The 25,563-nt window shown below is 35.0% G+C and overlaps 1 protein-coding gene across 1 annotated transcript; it reads right to left on the bottom strand.

The window, feature by feature from the left end:
* Window positions 1–571: 571 nt before the first annotated feature.
* Window positions 572–949, bottom strand: LOC128133392 (uncharacterized mitochondrial protein AtMg00820-like). The gene has a single exon (XM_052770794.1). The coding sequence runs from the start codon at window positions 947–949 to the stop codon at window positions 572–574; it is 378 nt and encodes a 125-aa protein (XP_052626754.1).
* Between the last annotated feature and the right edge of the window lie 24,614 nt (window positions 950–25,563).

Raw genomic sequence — 25,563 nt, 5'->3', positions numbered from 1 at the left:
ATTGAGTATGCTAAATTTAGACGTGTGTGCAAGAGATATCATAAGCAACCCACTAGTTTTCGATAATGGGTAGCTTCAACTTCAGGTTCATCTTCGGCTTTTGATAACTTTAGTCCTGGCTCCATATGACATTTAGTAGAATTACAGTCTTCCATACCAGCTTCTTTCAGATTTTTTATGGCATAATTCTCTTGCATAACATTTACACAACCTTTTTCTTGTAATACTTCTATACCCAAGTAGCAAGATAGTTTGCCAAGGTCCGACATTTCAAACTATAACATCGTTAGTTTCTTGAATTGGTTTATGAACTCAAGACTTGTTCCCGTCATGAATAAACCATCTACATAAACCGCAACAGTTATATATTCTCCATCTGAAACCTTTCTATAAACTGCATATTCTAGCATACATCATTGAAAACCTATATTTTTCAACGTGTTATTAAGCTTCAAATTTCATGCTCTTGGAGATTGTTGAAAACCGTATAAAGCTTTTGCCAATTTGTAAACTTTTGTTTCTTTACCTTGCTTCATGAAACCTTATGATTAGCTAACATACATTTCTTCCTTTAATTACCATACAAAACTATCATTTTTACGTCCAAGAGATGAATCTTCGATATGTTCCCGGCTGCAAGAGAGATCAATAGTCTTATTGTCTCGTGACGAGCTACCGATGCATAAACTTCATCTAAATCAATACCTTGATCTTGTATGTAGCTTTTAGCAACTAGACATGCTTTGTACATTGTAATTGATCCACCAATATTTCTTTTAGTTGTATACAACCATCTTAAGCCAATGAGTTTGGCATCTTTAGGAGGGAGGAAAAGTTTCCATGTGTTGTTCTTCTCGATGGAGTCAATTTCAACCTTCATTGCATTGATCCAATTCTTCTTCACTTTGGCTTTCATAAAATTCTTTGGTTCTTCATAGAATATCAACATTAAATGATTTGCATTTAGCTCTTAGTCATTTAATATTCTTGGCAACACTAAAGTTCTAGTTGACCGTCGAAGTAGGATATAATCTGCATCATTATTATCATCAACCGGTTGCGATGGGCTGCTACCAATGTGTCACACCCTCCCCGGCCGATGGCGGAAAATGTCGAGTGGTGATTGTATAAAGATTTCCCAAATCACATAGAACCAATCATAATTTACCTATCTAAACGCAAATCAACAAGTCTTCATGTTGATAATCTTTCCTTGACTCGATCTCTACTCCATCCTAGGAACGCATGCGATTTTTGAAAACGTCAACATAATGTTGGTGAGTGCACATGTTTTTATAGTTTTCGAATTTTATTAGGTTGCATTATTTTAAGAATCCTTTTTCTTTTACAAAAACTTTTCCTAAAGTATTTTATCAACCCTAGCTTACTATCTTTTAGGATATCTAACGGTCCTATCTTATTATCATTTACAATATATTTATTAATCCTGATTTACTATCTGTGTAGGATAGCTAACGATCCTAATGTATTTTATCTACCATTCTAAGACATCCCAAATGGTAGTCTGAACTCTAAGATGATTTAATGTATTACCATGAACCCCCATAATCGACGTTGTTTGACTAATAATTTTGCCCCGCCATGACGCTTCATTGGGCGTTGAATAGTGAATAATAAGAAAGTTATCTTGTCGAGATTGTAGCTAGCAATCACATGTGAGATTGTCAATCCCCGTATACGTCTCTCTCTTTCTCTCTCTCTCTCTCTCTCTCTCTATATATATATATATATATATATATATATATATATATATATATATATATATATATATATATATATATATATATATCTTTGTAGCTCTCGCAAGATTAACGATTATAGGTATCTGAGGAATGTTGAATTTAATCAAGGCCTATGGATGAATTAATAGCTCACTAATGCACTGACCTTAGGTATTTATTATTTTATCTTTTATCTTAATCATTCATAGGGATTTTGTATAACTATCACAATATAACTCTTTTATCTTTAGTTTGATAATTTTTAAATTTGATCTCATAATTATTTTGTATATATAAGTATTCATATATATACCATAAGTATGGTTATTGAAACTAGTATATTTGGGCAGAGCAACCACTAAGTACAGTTCATATCCTTATATTTGACCAGCATAACTTCTAGGTACTACATTATACTATGGATTTGGACATTATAACATCTAGGTATTATCTCTTCCTAGATTACCGGGCATCATATCATAGCTTACAACTAGGCATACTGTCTACAACTATATTATCCTAAGGCTTTAAGCTTTATAAAATGATTTTATATTTATAACTATAAATATATTTTGATAAAATCATTTGATAAGTATGTATTTCCCCTCCCCCCATAAAACATTTAAAACAGTGAAATAAGGGCCCTGTGTGACATCCCTAAATTCACGGCTAGAAAAGACCGATTTCATTTATGCTTTTAAAATAATTTCAGAGTAAATCCATTTATTTAAAAGAGTTGCGGAATTTGTCCCCAAAACAATACATGCTAAAATAAGGTTTATCAAAGCATTTCTTAAAGAAATGCATTTTCATTATATATCAAAACTCGGGATGTCATGTTCCGATACAATAAAACATAGACCTTACACAGTTATATACAACTACTGGTCTATAAACAAAAACATCTTCACAAGTTCTCCAACTTATGCTCTCGCGCCACTACCTGTAATACAAAGAAACTGAGTGGGTCAGGCTTAGGAGCCTGGTGAGCATATCGGGTTTTCAACCCACAATAAATAATTATATTTAATTTCACCAACAACCAATAACCCGATTACCCATTCCTGTTATCCTCATTTTACGTCCCTATGACAACAACTATTACAAGGGACCTAATCTAGGATTTTCATTGGGACAGACACTACTGCAAAAGGGTTTCCTCGGTAATGAATGTCCTAAGGCAACCATGAGGGGGATAGAATACAACACATGAACACCCAGGTTCACTACACCTACAGGTTATGAGCCTGCCAGCGTTCCACTGAACTGTCTAGAAAAGTCCGTGGTCGTCATCCATATTTTGTTGGACGACTAGGTCACAATCACATCGAGGCCTCTCATCATTTTTATTTCATCACACATCACTATCTACCCATGTTCTACCCAACATATTTGTAGATAAAATATACTTGTTTATATACAACTTAAAACGTGTATAACATATTCATTCAATACTTATACCACATAACAAATAGTATATAATCACATAGCACGTATTTCATAGAGTATAATTCATATATGTGTATTATAGAAAGCAACTACACACTTCCTCATATCATATATCTAATACGTTCATCAATACTTGTATTAAAATCATGTATATGAAAGGGACTATGCACTCACTTAATAAGACGATGCTCAGATAGCACTACGGCTCTTAAAGCAATATTCTTCGATGAAACTGTGATCTCTTCACACATCGAGCTTCTCGCGGGCAGAGCTTCGGATCGGAAACTCTTTTCTTCTCGGGATCTTCGGAGCTTCGGGTCTCGGGATGATACCGGGGCTTCGGGGGTATAACTTGCACGTAAATCAAGGTAATATGGAGTGAGAGGAAAGAAATTAAGCAACAAAACTCGGCTGGCCTCATTTTCTATTTATAGGAGGCTGAAATCCTATGCTCACGTCGTGAGCCACTAATGTCACGTTGTGAGCTCGATGTCATGCCATTCGTCATCAGGCCACTTGACCGGGAAGATGTCTATCACCTGCTCATGTCGTGAGCCACTAATGCTCATGTCGTGAGCTCTGACATAGGGGTTGAAGTTCGTGTCCTGAACTTCAGAAATTTATATCTTTCACATACGAGTTCCGTTTTCGACGTTCTTTATATTTTCGGAATCCTCGTAACGACCACTACAACTTCATGTATAGATATCGGGCTTATATAATATTTCATTTTAACTCTTATTTTATCCTTAATTCATTTAAATCACAACAATTAAGCATAAACCATATAATACTCAAATAATACATTTTTATTATTTCAAAATGAGTTACAAAGGTTAACCTAGACTATTACATCAATATTAATGCCTAGCCTAGAAACACGGGCGTTATAATTCTCTCACCTTAGGATGATTCCGTCCACGGAATCACACATCAACAAACAAATGTGGATAGCGACTCATCATGTCTCGCTCTGTTTCCCAAGTGAGATTTGGCCCATTCGTATGTTTCCAACGGACAAGCACTAATTCGACCATCTTGCGTCGCAACTTCTTAGTCTTCAATCAACGATTGCATCTAGTTCTTCAATTAACCTCATATTTTCATCAATTCTTAATTCCGAAAGTGGAATCATGTCGGGAACTTTTCCCATGAACTTCATCAGATAACACACATGGAAAGTGTTATGAATTCCATTCAGTTCTTCGGGTAATTCGAGCTTGTAAGCTTGGTTCCCAATCCTTTGAAGAAATTTAAATGGTCCAATAAATCTTGGACTTAACTTTCCCCTTTTACCAAATCTTATAAGTCCTTTCCACAGCGAGGCTTTAAGCAAAACTGAATCTCTAACTTCAAAAGTCATCGGTCGTCTTTTCTTGTCAGCATAGCTTTTTGATGATCCTGAGCTGCTAACATTCTCTCCCTAATCACTTTCAACTTTTCAGCAGTCTGATGGACTATCTCAGGTCTCGTAAACTTCTTTTCCCCAGCCTCAAGCCAACAAGACGGCGTACAACAATTCTGTCCGTACAAAGCTTGATAAGATGCCATCTTAATGCTTGAGTGGAAACTATTATTGTAGGAAAATTCTACCAAAGGAAAATGTTCATCCCAGTTGCCTTGGAATTCCAGGGTACATGCCCTCAACATATCTTCAAGTGTTTGTATTGTTCGTTCGCTCTGACCATCAGTCTGTGGATGGTAAGCTGTACTCAAACACAACTTGGTACCCAATTCCTCTTGTAGACTTCTCCAAAATCGCGAGGTGAAACGGCTATCACGATCTGCCACAATCATTAACAAAACACCGTGAAGCCTCATAATTTCTTTCACGTAAGAATTCACAAGCTTATCCATATACCATTTCTCATTAGCTGCTATGAAATGCGCACTCTTAGTGAAGCGATCAACGACCACCCAAATCATGTCGTGACCATTCTTTTTTCTAGGAAGTTTAGTAACAAAATCCATGGGAATGTCTTCCCACTTACCCATCGGTACAGGTAAAATTCTAAACTCCCATATGGTTTCTGATGTTGTGCCTTAACTCTCACACATGTCACACACTCGGCCACATACTTTGCTACATCAAGCTTCATCGTCGGCCACCAGTAGTAGGGTTTTAGGTCCCTATACATTTTAGTACTACCAGGATGAATCGAGTACATGGTTTTGTGAGCTTCTTCCATCAGAAGATATATTACTCCTCTTGACTTAGGTATCCAAATCCAATCTTGGAATACCTTCAGTCTGTAACAACCCGAAATTCATATCCCTAAATGTAACCCTTTTCGCGACTCGTTCCGATCATCCAATCGCCGTTTTCGATTTCGTTTCTGATTTCGGCATTTTATTAAGTCATTATTGAATATTTTATTTTATGACTTAATGAGTGCCCAAATACCCTTAGAACTCATTTTAACGCCTCGTATTAGTGATCAGAACATGATTAAAAACAACCATATCGGGTTACGGCAAATTGGCCGGGTGCGACCAAAAGCCCCGTCTAACGCCGGTATCGGGTAGAATTTTACCGTGTCCCGAACTTGGACACTATTTAAAGTGATCCAAGTCTTCATTTTTAAGCATTTGCTTCATTCTACAACTATCACTTCAACCTTTCTCCTCAAACTAGATTTAAAGGTCCAAATCTCAAGTTTAAGGCTTCAAATCTTCAAGGTACCTTCCTATACTCCTTGTGTATCATATTGGACCTTCAAATTCTAGATTTAATCATGATTTAGAGCCTTGTATATGAGTTTACGGCCCTGGAAGGTGCTTAGGCCGTAAACCCATATTTAAAGGGTTTTTAAGCCCTTAAACCCTTCTATGACTCAATCTAGACCTAGATATGACTTTTAGAATATTGGTAATGGACTTAGAACACTTTAAACATGAATTTTGAGGGATTTGTATGAGTTTACGGCCAAGGCATGTGCTTGGGCCGTAAACTCCTCAAACATGGGTGTAAACTCATTTCCAATGTGTTAAAAAGCCATCCAACACCACCAAAATCCTTAGAATAAATCATAGATCCAACTAAAAATAGGTTGGGAACCTTAAACACATCAAAAATCCTCTTAATAAGAGTTTACGGCCATAGATCATACTCTTAGGCCGTAAACTCCTAAATGTGAGTTAAATGGTGCCCTAAATTCATAACAAGGCTTGGAAAATTAACTAGAATCACATGTGATTGTTCCTTGTGCCCCAAAATAATTATTCTTGACCATAGGAGAGTTTACGGCTGTAAACTCCAAGTTTACAGCCGTGAACTCCCTTAAACATGGTATAAGTCCCATAAATTTAATCCAAGGCATTTTAGAAGTCCATTCCAACATTTCCCAAGTCCAAACAAGCCATTAAGCACTCAAAATCACACCAACATGAGTTCACGGCCGTGAAATCATGTATATATGTGTTTTATGGTTGTAAACTCCCTAAAATGTTTACTCTTGGGGAGTAAACTCAAATCCCAAGTCCTTAGTACCATTACACGTCCGTAGATGTCACCTGGGTCACTCCAAACACTCGTTTTGAGGTGTTTAATCTCATTGGAGTATAATGTTCCATATAATTAGTGATTGTAAATCTAATTAGATATATATGGACATTATTTCATTTACATAGGGACATCGCGAGTAATCAGGCCCCGAACCGACGTTTAGTGTCCAAAATCGTCGCATTTTCGAGTCCGGTGAGTTCATACCCCTACCCTTTTTCATGTGTTTTTCAAATGGTTTTCAACGTTTTCAGGGGGGAATACAAGCAAAAGTACAAGAAATCTTGTACTTAAACATCTTTTCATTTCAAATGTTTTATTTCAAGTATGATTTTAATAATGAAAATTGTGATAACTAATGGTTCGAATTGCAGGTTAAACAGTTAGACTAAAGCCAGATTTCTTTAAAAAGTGTTTTGATCAATATTACTTTTTGTAAAAGAAATCATACTAATCATAACTAAGATTAATACTAAACGAATGCGAATACGAATATAACTAATAGGATAGAACGAATACGAATATAATTATTAGGTTAGTACGAATACAAATGCGAATATGAATATAACTAATAGGATAGAACGAATACGAATATAACTATTAGGTTAGTACGAATACGAATGCGAATACGAATATAACTAATAGGATAGAACGAATACGAATACGAATCTAACCAATAGCATAGTACGAATACGGATAGAAATAGGAATACGAATGCGAATTAACGCCTTTGGATGACACCAAGACTTCGAACATACAACTAGTGTACCCCTTGAGTGTCACCAGAGTTTCGAATTAAATACGAAAATACGCCTCCAGACCTCTACTGAGTTTCGAATATATCTGCCTCAAAATGTCGACAGAGCTTCGATTATACAAGTAATGTACTCTTTTGGAGCTCAACAGAACTTCAAAAATACTGTAATGTACGCTTCTGTGTGATTCCAAATATTCGAAAATACAACTAAGTTAGTAGATAATAGTCATTTGAATGTAGAATATCTAAGGGTTTAGAATACTTAACTAATACTATACACATGGTAATTACTAGTACTTCGAAATCAAACCTAAGAACCAACCAGTAACGAACTTAGATACAAATAGGCAACTCAACACATAGGAAAATATGGGATTTTCCTGGGATAACATAACAACCAGTAACGAACTTAGATACAAATAGGCAACTCAACACATAGGAAAATATGGGATTTTCCTGGGTAGCACATCAAGTCATAAACGGATAAAGTAACAAACGCATAACTAAAACTATAAGGAAAATATGGGATTTTCCTGGAATGACATAACCAACTGTTTTCGAAATTGTAACAAAGGAAACTCGATCTTTTCAAAACTAAACCGCTTATGAACTCACCAGCTTTATGCTGATTTTCAAACCGCTTGTATTCTCAGGTCAGCGTTAGACAGGTACACCGCCACCTTTTGGAGAAGACGGAGCGTTCCGAAGACTCGTCTTTACTTTTGTTCATATTACATATGTAATACACTTGTACAACTTTACTTTCAAACAGATGTAAACAATATTATGTAATGTAATGTTTTGTGATTACTGCTTTACTATGTGCATTGGATTTGATACTCAACGTGGAGTCAACCCCGGAAATGTTTTCGCCTTTGGTTTTCGGGGTGTGACACAGTCTGTGACTGTTTGTACCGAACATTAACGTTTTTCCCAAACGTTCGAACAACTATTAAATTGAGTTGCTTGTTCATTATGCCAAAGAACCGTGAATGTACCCAATCCATTTCCAACTTTATTTTTAAGTTCATTACTCCATTGTCGTGTCTTGTTTTCATCACAAATTGCATAGGAACTTATAATGATTTTTATTTTCCCTCGGATTATATAACCAAAATCCTTTCAAATTGGATTTCTTTGAAAAATAAACCAATGGATGTGACCTATCATCAAGCTTATTCAAATGTGGTAAGACAATTCTTTCGTATACAACACATCCAAATACTTTTAAATCTTCAAGGTTTGGTTTTTCACCATAAAATTTCTTGAATGGTGTAACGCCTATCTATGATTGAGTTGGTGTTCGATTTATAATGTAAGTTGCATGACGAATTGCTTCACCACAAAATTGGTTAGGGATATCTTTTTCTTTCATTAGACACCATGTCATTTTGAGTAGAGTTCGGTTTCTTCGTTCAACAATTATGTTTTGTTTATGTGCGTAAGGAGCCGTTAACATACACGTTATCCCTACTTCATGACAAAATCGTTTCAACTCATGTGATGTGAGCTCTCCACCTTTATCTGTATGGAATGTATTGATCTCTTTACCGGTTCTTTTTTCAGTTGAAGTCTTGAAGCATTTAATAATTTTGGATGCATCGCTTTTGTGCTTCAAAAGAAAACACCACATGTAACGCCCCAAATATTCATAGTAAAATTTTCATTTTTAAAATAATAAACAATACAAACGAGTTGTTCCAAAAACAACCCAAGTGAAGTATAATATTTAAACATCAAAGTAAAAATCACAAATAGCCAATGAAGAATAAGCTCTAGGGGATGTTATGCAATGATGTCGGGCCCTTCCATTTGGAACCGGAAGTACCTGAAACCATAAACATGAAACAATAAGCACAAAGCTTAGAGAGTTCCCCAAAATACTACATTCTATACATATCATCGGGCCTAGCCTGCACATTGGGCCCAACCCATAATAATGGACCTAACCCTTCCTAATCAATGAGCCTAGCCCAACAAACAAATGGGCCTAGCCCAATAAACAACAGGCCCAGCCCTAAATGCATGCCAATGGGCCCAACCCAGCACATCAATGCAAGAGTCACAAAGACAGCTAGCATCCTACATAACAAATTCTAGTGGGCTGGTATTGGTTCCTTTGACCCACGAGTATAGTGCAGAGACTCACCTGAATCACAAATCGGACTAAAACTCAGCTCAATACCACTTTGACCAGAGCTAACAACTCTCACCGCCAAAAGATGGGCGCTAACTCCTCCTAACAACCCATGCATAGCAAACCCTAAGTCTACCTTCTAAAAATAGGAATTTCCAAAAGTCAATCCATGATAAAAGTCAGCAGTCAACGTTGACTTTAGCCAACTGCCGTGTCGTGCACAACCATTGCCACGTTATAACCCTCATACAATCGAAGCCGTCGGGCATTTCCCAGTCGCCACGTCGTAGGTGCTGGGTTTCCAACAACTTAATGGTTAAGCCATTTTATTCAATTCCAAGAGCTCCAAATCTTAGATCTGGTCCATTATATGGTCTAAATGAATAAAGTTTCTAATTTTATCCATTAAGACACCCAAAGAGATCAAGATCTCAAACCCTAGGTCCTAATAAGGCAAAATACAACAATGACTTAACCATTAAGCCCTTAATACGACAAAGTCCTCAACCTAACCACTCCAGGAGAGTTTCTAATACCAGATCTAACATAAAGGTGGAAGCTTTATGGACATGCATGTCCAATACATGTCTAGAATCCATTCAAGGTCAAAATGAGCTAAAAGTGACAAAAAAAACGCATATGCATGAACCCAATCCTCAACCAACTCCTACATTTGAATAATATCATACTCAAGTGACCCTCAGAAAGCATAAAGTTGTCAACTTTCTGTATTCCTTCCATTCATACTTTCTTAAACATGAAAAACATGGGACAACAACTTAGATCTAACCACTTCAAGCCATAAAGTTTGAGCCTTTAGCACTTACAAAGTTCCAGAAGCAATGTGAGATGTTGATGATGTTGTTCCGTTGAAAGATCCACCAATGGAGCACCTTCTTCTCATTATTCTCATCTTTTTCAAACCAACAATGCTCCAAAAGGCCACAAATCACCAAGGGAAGTAGGGATAGGGTTTTTCTAAGGAAAAGGGTGTTGGAGGCTGGTAATGAACCCTAACAATGACTTAGATGGGCTTAAATACGAAGTAAACCTTAAAAAGAATCATCGGCTTGGGCTTGAACAGATACCACGCCGTGGCAACCCTTAGCCATGTTATGGCAATCCAATAAAATATGCATGTTTTTATCCGATGTCATTCCGTGGCACATTATTTTTCCCCTAAAACTCCATCTTCAGCCCCTAAAATTATAAAGCTAAACCAGTCTGGAACATGGGTGTTACAAGACATGTATCTGGAATAATCATCAATAAAAACTAAAATATAAATATTACCCACTTGGATGTGGGTGGGGGGATGAGCCAGTCCACAAATATCTCCATGCACCATATCGAGAATATTTGTAGCTCTATACTTAACTTTCTTTGCAAATGACTGCTTTGTTTGCTTTCCAACTATGCAAGATTCAAAAAGTTGGTATTTATGTTGGATTTCCGGTACCCTTTTATCTAGCTTGTGCATCAAGTTAATCGTGCCAAAATTACTGTGGCCAAGTTGTGTGTGCCATACCCGAACTTCTTTCAATTTGGCTTGCAGACAATGTGGTTTTCCTACTTTTAACTTTGTTTTGTTAAGTTGGTTTGCATTTCTTGGTACTTTCATAAGCAATTTTCCATCTCCATCTCGCATGGTTAAGAAATCACCACTCATCTGAATGTCACAACTAGTTACTGTAGATTGCCTGAGACTGATAACATTGCTACGAAGTGACAGGATATAATAAATATCCTTCATTAGTTTTTGTTCACTGTTTTTTCCTTCGAACAAAATTGGTCCTTTTCTTTTAATGCTAATCCATCTCCAAATCTCACATTTTCCATTATGTTCTTATTTAATTCAAAAAAATAAGAGAAGTTGCTAGTCATGTGGTTGCTCGCACCATTGTCTAAGTACCAAATTTCGTCTTCATCAACATGTGCTTCAATTTTTGGAGGGATATATTTGTATTCGTTTAAGAACACCGTTTCTTGAATTGTATTCATCATAAAGAATGTCCCTTCTTCATGATCCATATATGCTTCGTGTGTCTGATTAAGGTTTGCCTCATGGTTTTTGGTTTGATCTGGGCATCTTGAAGCGAAGTGTCCATAATTGTCACACCTATAACATTGGATGTTTGAAAGATTTCTTTGATCATGTTTTTTCCCTTTTGATTTTGATCTTCATGATTTTTAGAGGATTCTGAGTGACCATGAGCTTGTGTGCTACCCCGACCACATCCACCACCATGTCCTCTACCTCGATAACTTGAACCACAATCTCACCCTCTAGATGAGTCAAGATTTCTATTCGAAGATTATGGTTTGGCATAAAGTGAAAGATCTAGTATGCTCAAGAATCATATTAAAGTGATATTGCTAATTAACATATGGTACTAATGGGTTACGCTAACAAAAACTTGATATAATTGATTATTTATAACAAATTGATTTTAATAAATATTCAATAAACTTTTATAATTAAATTGGAAATTATTTATTTCTAGGAAATAACAATTTTCATCAGCAAGTAACATTATATATAATTCATATGATATCAATTAATAAGTCATGCACAACATTTTGGACTAGATAAATTCTTTTGACTTTTACCAAAAAGTTAAAGTTTATATTGTATAAAATTGGTTTATAAAATATAAAATATTTTTGTCATTCTTTTGCCTTTATAATTTCAAAATTTGGCTAGACAAAAATAGAATATAGGTTTTTAGTGAAAATAACTTTCATATGGAAAAGACATGGACAATATGATTAAAGTGAGAAGCTAGGAGCATAGTAGGAGAAAAGGTAGAGTTTTGTACCGTGGTATAGTTCTTTTTAAAATTATTTACCAAAGGATGGAATTTCTAAAAATAATTACTAAAAGATAGTAAATTAATTTTGGTCAGTTTGCTTCCTTCTTTTTAAAATATTTAACTGCCCTTTCAATTTTATCACAACCACCACCCTTGTTTCCGGCAAATACCATTTTTTTTCCGGAAAATACATTTTTTCCCGTTACACATTAAACTCAACTAAATATGCTTCTGCAAGACATGAGTTGCCATAAGTTCCCCACTAACACTAACATCTTCAACAATAATCAGCAAATGAGTTGTCCGCTCTTTTCCCATATGTGAATTATATTTATGTTATAGAAGATATACCATTACTGTGGTATTTTCTATCCACTATAAATCTGTAAGACCCATGAATATAATTTTTTTGGACAACTCTTAATGGTGATCCCATTCACAATCACTTCGATATGACCTTTGTGAAAGTTGGTTTTTCTATTTTATAAGTTCCCGTTATCCAATCAAGTTCTGCATGTTCAATCACACACCCAACTGCAAGTACCCAAACCTTTCAAATCCTTTCCACTTTATCCGGTGAATACACCCAACATTAATCAACAGAAAGTTAAATTACCCAAACCTTTCAAATCCTTTCCACTTTATCCGGTGAATACACCCAACATTAATCAACAGAAAGTTAAATTTCGTTTGTAATGATTTGAAAACCCCAGATCGATAACAATATATCGAAGTGTAAACATAGGTTGGTTTGCAAATTGTTAAGGTCTTTTCAAGGTTGATTATGTCATTGACACGAAGGTATTGTTTGTTTTGGAAGTGGTTAAATGTCTTTTGTTTTTTTCGTGTTTGCGGAAGAAGACGTACATTTGAGAAACGTCTATCCGTCAAAAGGGAAAAGTGCTCAAAAATGCTTTTGAAGAAAAACAAACGAGGCCGAATTCTTTATAAAATGGAGACAACCTTTGCTTTCTTCTTGTTTAGCATGACAATTTCCAGCCAAGAATAAATCATGAAGATAGAAGAGAGAAGGGAAAGCGGTGGGGGGTCGACATCTCTATTCTCAAGGCTACCAGCAAATTGTGAAGTCTATGGAAACAGGAAGGGTTATCAACGAGAATTTTTTTTTTCAATATAAAATTATGGTCGAAGTTAGTTTGACCATGTTTTAGTAAATATTTTCTTAATAACAAGTGTTTGGTAAATATTTTTTCAAATCACTATTGTTTAGAAAAAACTTACGTACGAGCAACCACGTTAATTCAGCACTAACATTTCTGCCCCTCCAATACATTTCTGTATAAAATTTACCAACTTTTGCACATATTTACAAAAACACCACTGTATTTTACTAGAATTTCACATTTTCGAACATTAAATCTCAATCTTTAAATTTTTAGGATTAATGGTTATAATTTGTCGTAGTCGTCCTCACTAAATATTGTATATGTGTATTGTTGAAGTAATTCTAATATTAATATTAATATTTGATTATCCATATATTTATTAGAATGTTCTTATTCTATTATAAATTTATGTTTGTGTATTTTTGTAATAAATTCTAATTTTAATTATAACGTATGAGTATTCATTTATTCATTGCTGAAAAATGACATAAAGTTACACATGCACAATTCATTTCAAATTAATAAAATAAAATTAGTGTTTTTACGTTTTATACTATTTATAGTTTTTATTTGAACTATCCACTCTCTCTCTCTCTCTCTCTCTCTCTATATATATATATATATATATATATATATATATATATATATATATATATAAGAGTTCATTTGAGACGAACATAATTTTGTAAGACCGTAAGACCAAATTTTTTTAGTGAAATATTCTAATATTCCATTGTTCGTAAAAATAGAATATGCAATATATTCAAACATTATATGTTTTAGAATATTTCAATGTAAAATATGCTAAAATTATTGTTTTAGAATACTAGAATATTACACATATTTAATTTTTAAGGACACTAGAATATTATAATATTTCACTAAAAAAAAGTGGTCTCACGGTCTCACAAAATTAGGTCGTCTCACATGAACTTAAACCTATATATATATATATATATATATATATATATATATATATATATATATATATATATATATATATACTATGAAGTTCTAAGGGTTATCTGAAGGACAACCCAATATTATGGTGTATTGTTTAGGAAATCAAAATATATTGTTGTTATGGGCAATGAAATTGTGGGAACAATAAAGATCGATAGATTCAATATGAATGAGATGAATAAATGATAAGAAATAATAATGATCAAAAGTGTGTTGTATGATTGTATTAAACACAACTCTAGAAGAGTTCTTAAAGACGTAACTTTTCTGTGAGAGCTTCAAAATTTGTGACCGTAAATTTACATGCACGCTATTTGTAGAGACAATTTAGATACTAAAATCGAATATCGACAGACACATTTCAGAATAAACAAACCATAATAGCATACATTTGACAGAACACTTTATTAGTGCTAACAATCTCCCCCTTTGTGTCAAATCGGAAGAGCGTCTTCATTGTTGTCTTTGCGCTTCCAAAATCTTAGGCATCATTTTTAGAAGGGATGCCCTGACAGCCTGATACCATTGAATCATATCTGACACGCATTTTAAATCTGAATCAGTGTTTGCCTTGTTTGCTTTCTCCTTTGCCAGAATCTGATTCATTGCGCTTGTGAAATACTAGTGTCTGTCTCTTAAAAAGAACATGTGATTCTTCTGAACACCACCCTCCTTCTTCTTGTACATGATGCTCCAATATTCCTTGTCAATTAATCCTCCTGGAAAATATTGGATGTCCCCAGGTTCTTCAAATGGCTTTATTATTGGTCCCTTATTAAGAACTAAGGTGATATCAATATCCATCTTCACAATCTCTAGGATGTAGCATTTGATCATCTTCTTCAGATGGTTGAAGATGGGCTCGTATTTGTTCACATACTTTGCAACTATGTTGAATAACAAAATCCAATCATATGGATTCATGAAAGGCAAATCAACGAAATTAAATTCATGAAGCACATGATTCGAACCCCGAAACCCTTTGAAGTGAATGTTCGGAAAATCTTGAGTATCAAAAGGTAATCCGACCTTTAAGCCTACGATCCTCTTCAGACTGTAGGACTCTTATTGACGCTTTCCATACTTAAGATAAAATTTAAAGAGTTTTCTGTTGATGGTGTTGTTAGAGATTTGAGTCTTCTCAATCTTTTGGAAGCATCAGAACAAAAATGCTCGTGGGGTGAGAGGCAAATGCAACTGACATTCGATGCCATTGCAAGTATCGAATGATGTCTTCGGTTCCAGCCAGTATAGCTCCGGAAGATCGATGGCTTACTTCTGAATTCATTGAATAGTCCAAGTGGGAAACAAGGACTTTTGACTTTCTAAAATGAAAGCTGAATTTTTGACTTCAGCCTCAAGCTTCTGAAGGGGAGCATTAAGATTATCAAGCTCTTTATCGTGTTTCTTTCTAAAAAGCTTTTCATATTCGGACAACTTTTATTCTTCATCATCTTCATCAATTTCATTTCCCTTATTTTTCTTTGATCCATAAGCTACATTATACTTCTGATCAATATCCTCTTTAACCTTAACCTATTTTTCTCCCCTTGTTTCGAAGGAACAACTCTTCTCAAAACAACTTGAACTTGATTCAGTAAAGCGAACACATGCTTAAGTTTTTTTGAAAGAGCAAGGTTGATTGTATCATTGAATGGATGAGATCTGGTCTCAATAATTCTCATTAGTCTTTGATGAATTTCTGAATTGCAAGCGTTATAGAAAACGTCTCCTCTTGAAGCCTAGCAACTTCCAATTTGGCATGCTTCAATTTTTCATTAAGAAATTTTGCCTTCTAAGTTTGCTCTGCTATGGCATCCATGATTTTGTTTTCTGCTGCCAAGTCAACCTTTAACTTATCAACCTGAGTAGTGATGGTTGAGTTCAGATCGACATTGTCCAACTTAATATCGACATGAATCTTGGATAGAGCTTATTTCTCAGCCTTTAAAGAAGAGCCAAAGGCTTTAATAACCTTATTCATATTTGTTGTTCTCTTGTTTGAAGAGGCCCTAAAATCAGCCATGAATTATTTGACTTCAGATTGTAAGAGAAGAACCTTTTCCACAACTTCGTTTATTTTTCTTGTCGGAGACTTGAGCAGCCTTAGTGGATTCTTCAATGACCTTGGAATTGGCAAATGTGAGCATCTCCATAGTTGCTCGATGAGTGTTCAGAAGACTTTCCCACTTAGAGGAACAAAAGACTTGTGAGTGATCTAAGAGTGAATCAAGCTTTTCTTTTAACTGCTTACATTGTCCCCTTGTCATGGGAGCTTCGCCTTCAACACTGTTGAAGATGAGATTGAAGAGCTAAAAAAACAAAGTCCTTTATGGGTTCTTATTCATCTTCGAACATTACTTCTTCATCCTCGTTGAAAGGAGAAGCAGTTCATGTGCCTAGTTTGAAAGTCAAACCGATATTGGCATTTACCTCCGTATCAGATATATGACATGGATGCATGAAGTTTGAATCTCCTCTGATACGGATTTGATTACAGGGACTTCCAGTGGAGTTGAAACTGATGATGTGGTAGGAGTGGTTGAATCAGTAAAGATAGGCGATGATAGAGGGATTGAGATTTGAGGAAGAGAAATTCCAACAGAACTCATTGGTGGTAAAGGAGGGATGGATGAAATTGGAATTTTGGAGGTGATTGGTGAGGTTGGTGGAGTAACAAGTGTAGGTGGTGGAGTGGTAGTGAGGTTCAGAATTGATTCTTGGAGAATGGTATTAAACGTATCAGAAGAGTGAATGGAGGAAGGCGTTGAAGAAGATACCTTCGAAATAGTTTCTGTAGGAATACGTTCGGAAGTAGCAGCCGTATCTTCCTCTTCATTCCGTAGTGTGTTGTCCTCCTGACCTTTAGTAACAGTTCTTTCTTCTGAATCTTCTTGAATAATCAAAGATGGAGATCTCGGTTTCTTTGCGGGCTTCCTCATTTTCTTAGGAGCTTTAACACTTTCATAAGGATCAACATTTGCTTTCCTTTTACCTCCCCTCTTCATTTTGTTGCTCTCATCAATCAACTGTCGTATATCAGCTGGCATCGGTCGAACACCAAAAGATGGTAACTTATGATACACCCTCACGATAGCATTGTCAAGAGGAACGTTTTCCAAAATTTCCTCTGGAATTAAACCAATAAAAACAAAGTTTTTGGGATCCGACATCATAAATTTGGATGTTTGGAGTGTCGGAATTTCTGCCATTACGGAATCTTGCATCAAAGGGACTTTGAAATGGCCTAGTGCACGATTGACAATGATTGACCAGAATCTAGCACATGAAATCTCAATGTGTCGAGTAGAGGAGCTGGTGCTTTGAATAAGTTCCACATAATAGAACCATAGTCAAGATTGACACCATGGTATAGTCCATAGATGAGAGTGTAGAATAACTTTCTTGCACTATCGGAAACAACAACCTTTTCTGAGAATTTCTTGAATAGTAAAGTGAACAACCCATTCCATATTGCAGGAAGGGTTTTCTGAAATTGAACAACATCGAGATGTCGCCATTGTATCCCGTTTGATAGAACATCTCAATCAGGGAGGTGGTTGGAATCGACTCTAGATTACATGGACTTCAGGAAAAGCAAGCCCTAAAAGTTTGTTGAATTGGGGCTTTGAGATTGAGGTCTTGTGAGTAGAAACCTCGAAATGGATAATATCATCATCCTTGTTGTAGATAGCGGTGAATAATGCTTTGGAGAGATGAACACGAAGAACAACTTCAGCCATGGTTAATGCCTTCACTAATGGCGAGAACTTGAGACACTTGATAATAAGCCTGATTTAGGCATTGTAACGCGAAGCATCGAGATCAAGAATCAATTTCTGGTTGGGCTTGATTGTGAGCATGATGACAGAAGCGAATTGATCAGCAAAAGAAACTTGTTTAGATGAACCTGCCATTGAAGCGTTAAAGGAGATGATGAACAATAGAGAGAGATAGAGCAGTTGTTGATTTGAGAATTGTGTTTGTAGTGAAGGCAAATGAATAGTTTGGTTGCATTATATATATATATATATATATATATATATATATATATATATATATATATATATATATATATATATGGTATATGATGAGTGGAGAGAGAAACCGTCGTTTCAAATTTGAGCACGCCAAAAAATCAGCCAATAAAATCATGCCAGCTAATCAATGACTATCAGATGTCGTTATAACAAGCACGCAATTTCATGGATTCAAAAATTGCGCCAAGATTTGAAGTTATCCACAACCCATGAATTAAATGTTTTGGATTGACCAAGTTCTGAACTAGTCTTTTAGAAACTGTCATTCTGCCTTCCAACTTCGTATAATATCCATTCAGAATAGAAACCAGACTTCTTAAAGTCATGAAGATTTTAGTTCAAGAGTGTGACAAAAAAAAAAGAATTAAAGCAAATAATATGTGGGATTTTATGATATCAAACAAGTTTGATATGAAAAGAAAGTGAATCCCGGGCAACGATCTCTTCCTTTTGAGTCAAGAGAGACTCCGAAGTGCTTGTGTGGTTTCTCTTTGAATTACGATCACCAGTTTATTGAGAAACTGTGAAAGGCATCTTTTAGTATACATTGAGGGAGGCTTGAGCTTCAACCAAATTCTGAAACTTAACATAAGTTTGAAGATCTGAAAGAAGTACTTGTTTGACCAGTGTAGCCATAACTACAAGTAAGCTTTGGATATTCTTTTAAAGTGATTGGATATGATAGAAATCTTAGGAAAAAATAAAAACTAGATCTTGTTGGGAAGAAATGTCTTAGGTTGAGAACATTTCATTAAGATCACTCAAAAAGAAAAATTGAGATTTCAAACTTGTAAAGGTAATAACCAAAAAGGTTTTATTCATCAATGCATTGGTTAACTTTTCTAGAACAAAAAGATGTTCACCGTCAATTCAAAAATGGGAGTTGGATTTTAGGTTTCACTCAAAATCATGGTAATAACAATTTCAAGATCACAAACACAGATGTTGTGCAACCATAAACCTCATTGGTAATATCTGAGAGTCTCAAGGGTTACGTTTATGAATGCGAGATTGATAGAGAATATATAGATTGGTTCCAAAGAAGATATTGTACCTCTGCTATAATTAAAGGACCAAGCAGAGAACTCTTAACTCAATGTGAGAAGAGTAAGGTAGCTCGGTGACTTATGTGAATAAATAGCATGATTGGGAAGAAACGATCAGAATGAAAGTTTCATTAAGGCTTCGAACATAGAGTCTAAGAGGCTTGAGACAACATACATCAACATGCTTCTAGGGATGCTTAGCTAGTACATAGTTTCGGAATCATGTCTGCCCCTTCGTTCTGAATGTAGGTGATGGTGAATATTTGACAGAGAGAGAACCATCAATTATTTGAAAATGACATATTTTTGTTGTTTTGGTTATTGAAGAGGAAATACAAAAAAAATATTTTTTGACTTTTTTATTTACCAAAACGTAATTAAGAAAAATATTTTTGAGATTTTTGATTTTATGAAAAGAAAACAGAAAGTAAGAAAAGTATTTTTGAGATTTTTAACGTTCCGAAAATAATAAAATAAAAACAAAAATAAAAATAAATAATAACGATAAAGCAATTCTGAAACTAAAATGAACAGTAACTTCCGAACCATTCCGAAGCTCGGAACCATTTGGAAGAGACTAAATTTACAAATGATATGCAGCATTCCGAAACTAGGATGAATAGTAGCTTCCGAAGCTCGAAACAAATCAGAATCTAAACATTGAATTATGAAACATTCTGAAGCTCGGAATCGTTTGAAATATGAACAATAAATCTTGCAATTTCGAAGTAGTTTGCAGAACTGAGTCAGCTTCAATCATTCCTAACCCTAGTAAAATCTGATTGAATGGTGCTTTAGGTAAGGCCTTTGTGAAGATATCAGCTAACTGATCTGAGGATCTAACAAAATGAACTTCTACATTTCCATCCTCAACATGATCCTTAATGAAGTGGTGTCTCAGTTCTATATAGTTTTTATTGGAGTGTTGCACTGGATTGTGGCAGATTCCTATGGCGCTTTCGGAATCACAATACATAGGAATTTTCTTCATATTGATTCCATAATCTCTTATCTGGTTCTGAATCCACACCACTTGGGAAATACATGATGCTGTTACAAGGTATTCAGCTTCAGCTGTGGATAAGGAGACGCACATTTGCTTCTTGGATTGCCAACTAAGAAGCTTGCCATCCAGAAACTGACATCCCCCTGATTAACTTTTCCGATCAAGACCACAACCTCCTAAGTTAGCATCAGAGTAAGCTTGCGCAAAGAAACCCGAAATGGATGAATACCATAGACCAAGAGAAGTGGTTCGCTTTATATATCGGAGTATGTTATTAACTACTAACATGTGTGGTTCTCTGGGATTTTCTTGAAATCTAGCACAGTAACAAAAAACAAACATAATGTCAGGACGACTAAAGGTTAAATATAACAAGGATCCGATCATCTGACGATATAAAGTGATATATGTTGCTGGTTTATCAAGAGAAGGTGTAAGTTTCGTTCCGAACACCATAGGAACTTTGACTTTAGAATCACCCGCCATTCCGATTTTAGCTAGCAATGTTTTTATAAAGGCTTCTTGATTGATGAATATACCTTATGAATTCTGTCATATATTTAAACCAAGGAAAAAGTTAATTTTACCCATAGAACTAATTTCAAATTTAGTTTCCATTAATTTTCAGAAATCAGCAGTTAAGCTGGGATTAGTTGATCCAAAAATAATGTCATCAATATAAATCTGAACTATCATTAAATGGTTTCCTTCCTTCTTCTGAAAGAAGGTAGGATCAACAGAACTTTGTTTGAATTTTGATTGTTTAAAAAAACGAGTCAGAGTTTCATACCATGCCCTCAGAGCTTGTTTAAGACCATACACTGCTTTATCTAGAATGTAACATTGATTCAAAAAAATTTCGTTCACAAAACCGGGAGGTTGTTCAACATAGACTTTTTCCTCAAGATCTCCATTCAGAAATGCACACATCACATCCATTTGATAGACATCAAAATTTTCGTGAGAAGCATAGGCGAGATAAATGCGAACGGATTCAAGTCTAGCCACCGGTGCGAAAGTTTCTTCGTAATCTATTCCTTCTTCTTGACAATATCCTTTAACCACCAAACGTGCCTTATTGCGAATAACGTTCCCTTCTTTGTGTATCTTATTTTGGAATACCCATTTGAGACCAACAACATATGCATCTTTCATAGTAGGAACCAATCCCCATACTTTATTACGATCAAACTCATTTAGTTCTTCCTGTGTAGCTTGAACCCAATATGCATGATCAAGAGCAACTTTAACAGTTTTAGGCTTAATTTTAGAAATAAAAGAGTTAAATATGCAAAATTCTAATTTCGAAAATAATGTAGTTTGCTTTGCTTTTTGTTGAGCACAAGTAAGAACTATTGATGAAGAATCTCCAATCACTTGAGATTGTGGATGATCTTTGGTCCAGTTTCCATTGGAGGATAGTTCTGAACATAGGCTGGATCGATTTCAACAAAAACTATTGGGTTTTAGAATACTACAACATCCTATGGTGCACATACAACCCTAAATGCTTTGTATCTATGTTTTCTCTAATTATACATGCAATATTGTTTCCAAAGCATTAAGCGTACAACTAGCATGCAATTGACATAAACAACATAAAATATTAGGTAGGAGTTTACCTCTTTATGTAGCTTGTAGAACTTGTTGAATTTGGCCTTTAAGAACTTAGTGCCCCACGTGTGACACCTCAAACGGTTCACAACACACCTTAGACAAAGGATGAATTTTGAGAGAGTTTATGCATGCTAAAATCGGTTATGGTCTTCTAAAGATCACTAGGGTCACGATTTTAGTAGCCTAGGGTCTTCTTATATAGTGTGGCTAGGATTAGGGTTACATCCATGTAAACCCTAATGTGAATGACTTTTCATCTTACTTAGGATCCATGGGTTAAAACCTCCATGGGCTATCCATGGACTACCATATTGGTTTAGCCCATCCTAAATAACCATAAACCCACAACATAAGAATGATTGATTTACCAAATCAATCCCCTTACATTTAATTAGTCTCTTTTGCTCATTAAATTAATTCCAAATTAATTCTTGATCAATACTAATTAAATAATATGATTTCATATTAATATATTAGAACTTATAATATATTAATAAATCATAAGTAACCTCTTCTCAAAAGTCCATCCTATCATATTGTCGTGGTGATATGTAACCCAAATGGACCATGCTACTCTCGGTTCAAGTACATACCAATTATAGTTATGGGTTTAGACACCTAATCCAATAGTCTCCCACTTGGATAAGTCTAAAAACTATTATTGCAAGTACGACTCCACAACCCGACTAGCAATCATAGCTTTTAAAAGTCGTTGTCGAACTCTGACCTAGTCAATGAAGCGTCCATTAGATAAGGGATCATATATTCCTCCATTCTAGATATCATATGGACATGAGACATGGATTATAATCATTCTCTCTGTCCATCTGTTGTTTCCCAATTTCTGATTTATGACGACCAACTAATTGAACAAATCAAATCAGTACATGTTTGGTGTAACACTTAGGGTTGTCATCACTAAATCATCGAGGGCCTACATATATCGCTTTTATCCACATGGGGTAAAAGGAACGAATAAACTTCGACTCAAATGCTTGCTTGTACTTACTCATCGAATTACACACAATAATATGTTTTATAACACCAAGTTAGTGGTGCGTTTACATATGTCAATGTGCAACCGACTTGTAAATTATAACTCACATGTCTTAGTTTCAAGAATATAAGATATTATCGTCTCACAATCACTCGTGATAAAATCCATGAAGTGATTCAGATGAGCGTGGGTTGAATCCAATACTCGAATCTTATTCCAAGAGTACTCATAAACACTGCAGCAAACTTATTCTATGTCTAAAACACCTAGACAAACTACAGACCCATTCATGACAATCTTGCCTCAATACCTACTTCCAAATTATGATCGACTGTGGATGGTTTGAATAACCTAGTTATTCGGGAAGTCAAAACATGCAAAGTGAAACACAAGAATAACACTAATCCTATATGGCCCCAAAACTTTTGAGTGCCATATTGATTATTCATCATTCATCGTATAATGTTTCGTATAATCAACTTAATACTCGAATTAAAAAAATAGTTGTCCCATGCTCTAAGCATGCACACTATGTTTATCTATGATCCTTAGTTTGTGAAATAGATCAATTGACAACATTTCAATCATGCTCATTTCACAATTCCAAATCCTTACCGTAAATGTAAGAATATCAAAATCTTGCCATTTAGTGTAATCTGTTAGATTCTAAAGTTATATGAAATGATCCTTTGTAATGACTATGCACAAAAGTCACAGAGACTTGGCAACAGACATTAAAAATTATTCCAATGGAGAGCAATTCCATGGAAACGAAGTCTCAAATTCAAAGTAAATTCCTTTGAACATCATTCTTGCATTAAGTTTCCTAATCTTACACAGATTTAAAGAATAACTTCCACTTATGGAAACATTTCCATGTTCCCATTTTGACTATCACTTCTAAACAAGAGTTACCTCTTCTCTGAGTATGTCAATATGGTCCTTCCGAAATTCAAAATATACTTCCAACTGTCCATAAGCAACCAATCTTTGGCCAACCTTAGATTGTCTTTAATAGTTGCTTAACCACTTTAGTTATATTCAGTTATATTCCTTTTTCCCTATTAATGGCCTGGCATTTGGAAAAATTAGAACACAAGAATATTATAGCATATGCAATCGATCCTATACCCGAAGCATATGGGATACGATTCCTAATGTCTTACATAAAGACATGTACTTGATCAATCTTTTGCTATCATATTTCTATTTTCCTTGTTCTCACAATTCGGTTTATGAAGAGGGATATCGTAATCATAATCGAATTTGAGAACGCAATCAACATTTCCATATAGAATTTCCTTATGTCGAATCTTTTCAACGTAACATTCATATATGTCCTTGATTAAATTTGATTAAAACTCAACCTAAGCTTTTAGAATTGAAATGAAGTATAAATTCATCTCCCTTAATTATAGCAAAACAACTTTTCAAACCCACAACTTTGCGAATTGAAACTTTTGTTTTCTATAATTAACATTGCTAACTTGCAACACTTTCCATAATAATTATGCTCCCACTAGCATAATAATTATTATCTTACTAGCATAACACTTATGCTCCCACTAGCTTTGACATGTATTCAGTAATCAGCTGGACTTCTAGAAATCAATACTTATTGACTTCCTTTCCAAATTTCAGATTTCTGATATAAGATGCTTCGATAAGACTTTATCTAGGCTTCTCAAACTCATACACCTTTCCTTAGATAGCTCACATGTGTGTCTAAACAATTTTAGAACTTACAACAATATGTCTCAAATGTTTAGACCTTTTCCATCACAATTGAACTATGAAGAGGGATGCCGTAATCATAATCGAATTTGAGAATGCAAACATCACAATTGCTAACTACTAAAATCTACTTAGTGAAAGCATTTCCTCACAATCATTTTCATGAATTGGATAGAAACCTTATGACACTTAGATTTTATGGTGTATGTGTTCCTATCCATGTGAATTTGTCATAACCATAATCATAAGACAAGTTTAGTGACAAATCCAAACTCATATGGACTGAACTGTTCAATCTTAATTTCTTGCCATCTGGCAGCACAAGGGCCTACCATTGCTTCCTAGATTGTTATGCAAACAACTGAGAACTCATAGAGCTCACATGCATAGTCAACTTTAACTGGAATAGGAACAGAAACAAGAATATGTCAACACGATAGGTTACAAATCTCAAGTCGTGTGCTAGCGTTTAACAATAGGTTTACTCTTGATTCGTTCTTGAAACTTTCAAGATCTTTAAGACTCCCACTACCCTCTTGACATATAAGAATCACTTTGTTAAGGAACATTACTTGACAAACAAATATTCAAGAGTTAGTGTGGTTTCTAATCAAGACAAACACTTCACACCAT

The sequence above is a fragment of the Lactuca sativa genome, chromosome 4 (assembly GCF_002870075.4).
Source record: "Lactuca sativa cultivar Salinas chromosome 4, Lsat_Salinas_v11, whole genome shotgun sequence".
NCBI lineage: Eukaryota > Viridiplantae > Streptophyta > Magnoliopsida > Asterales > Asteraceae > Lactuca > Lactuca sativa.
Note: the sequence above shows the minus strand (reverse complement) of the source record. Positions and strands in the feature narration are given on the sequence as shown.

What these genes read in the sequence shown, in the direction of transcription:
- LOC128133392 (XM_052770794.1), bottom strand. Translation starts at nt 949, where the DNA reads ATGTTGATATTCTATGAAGAACCAAAGAATTTTATGAAAGCCAAAGTG.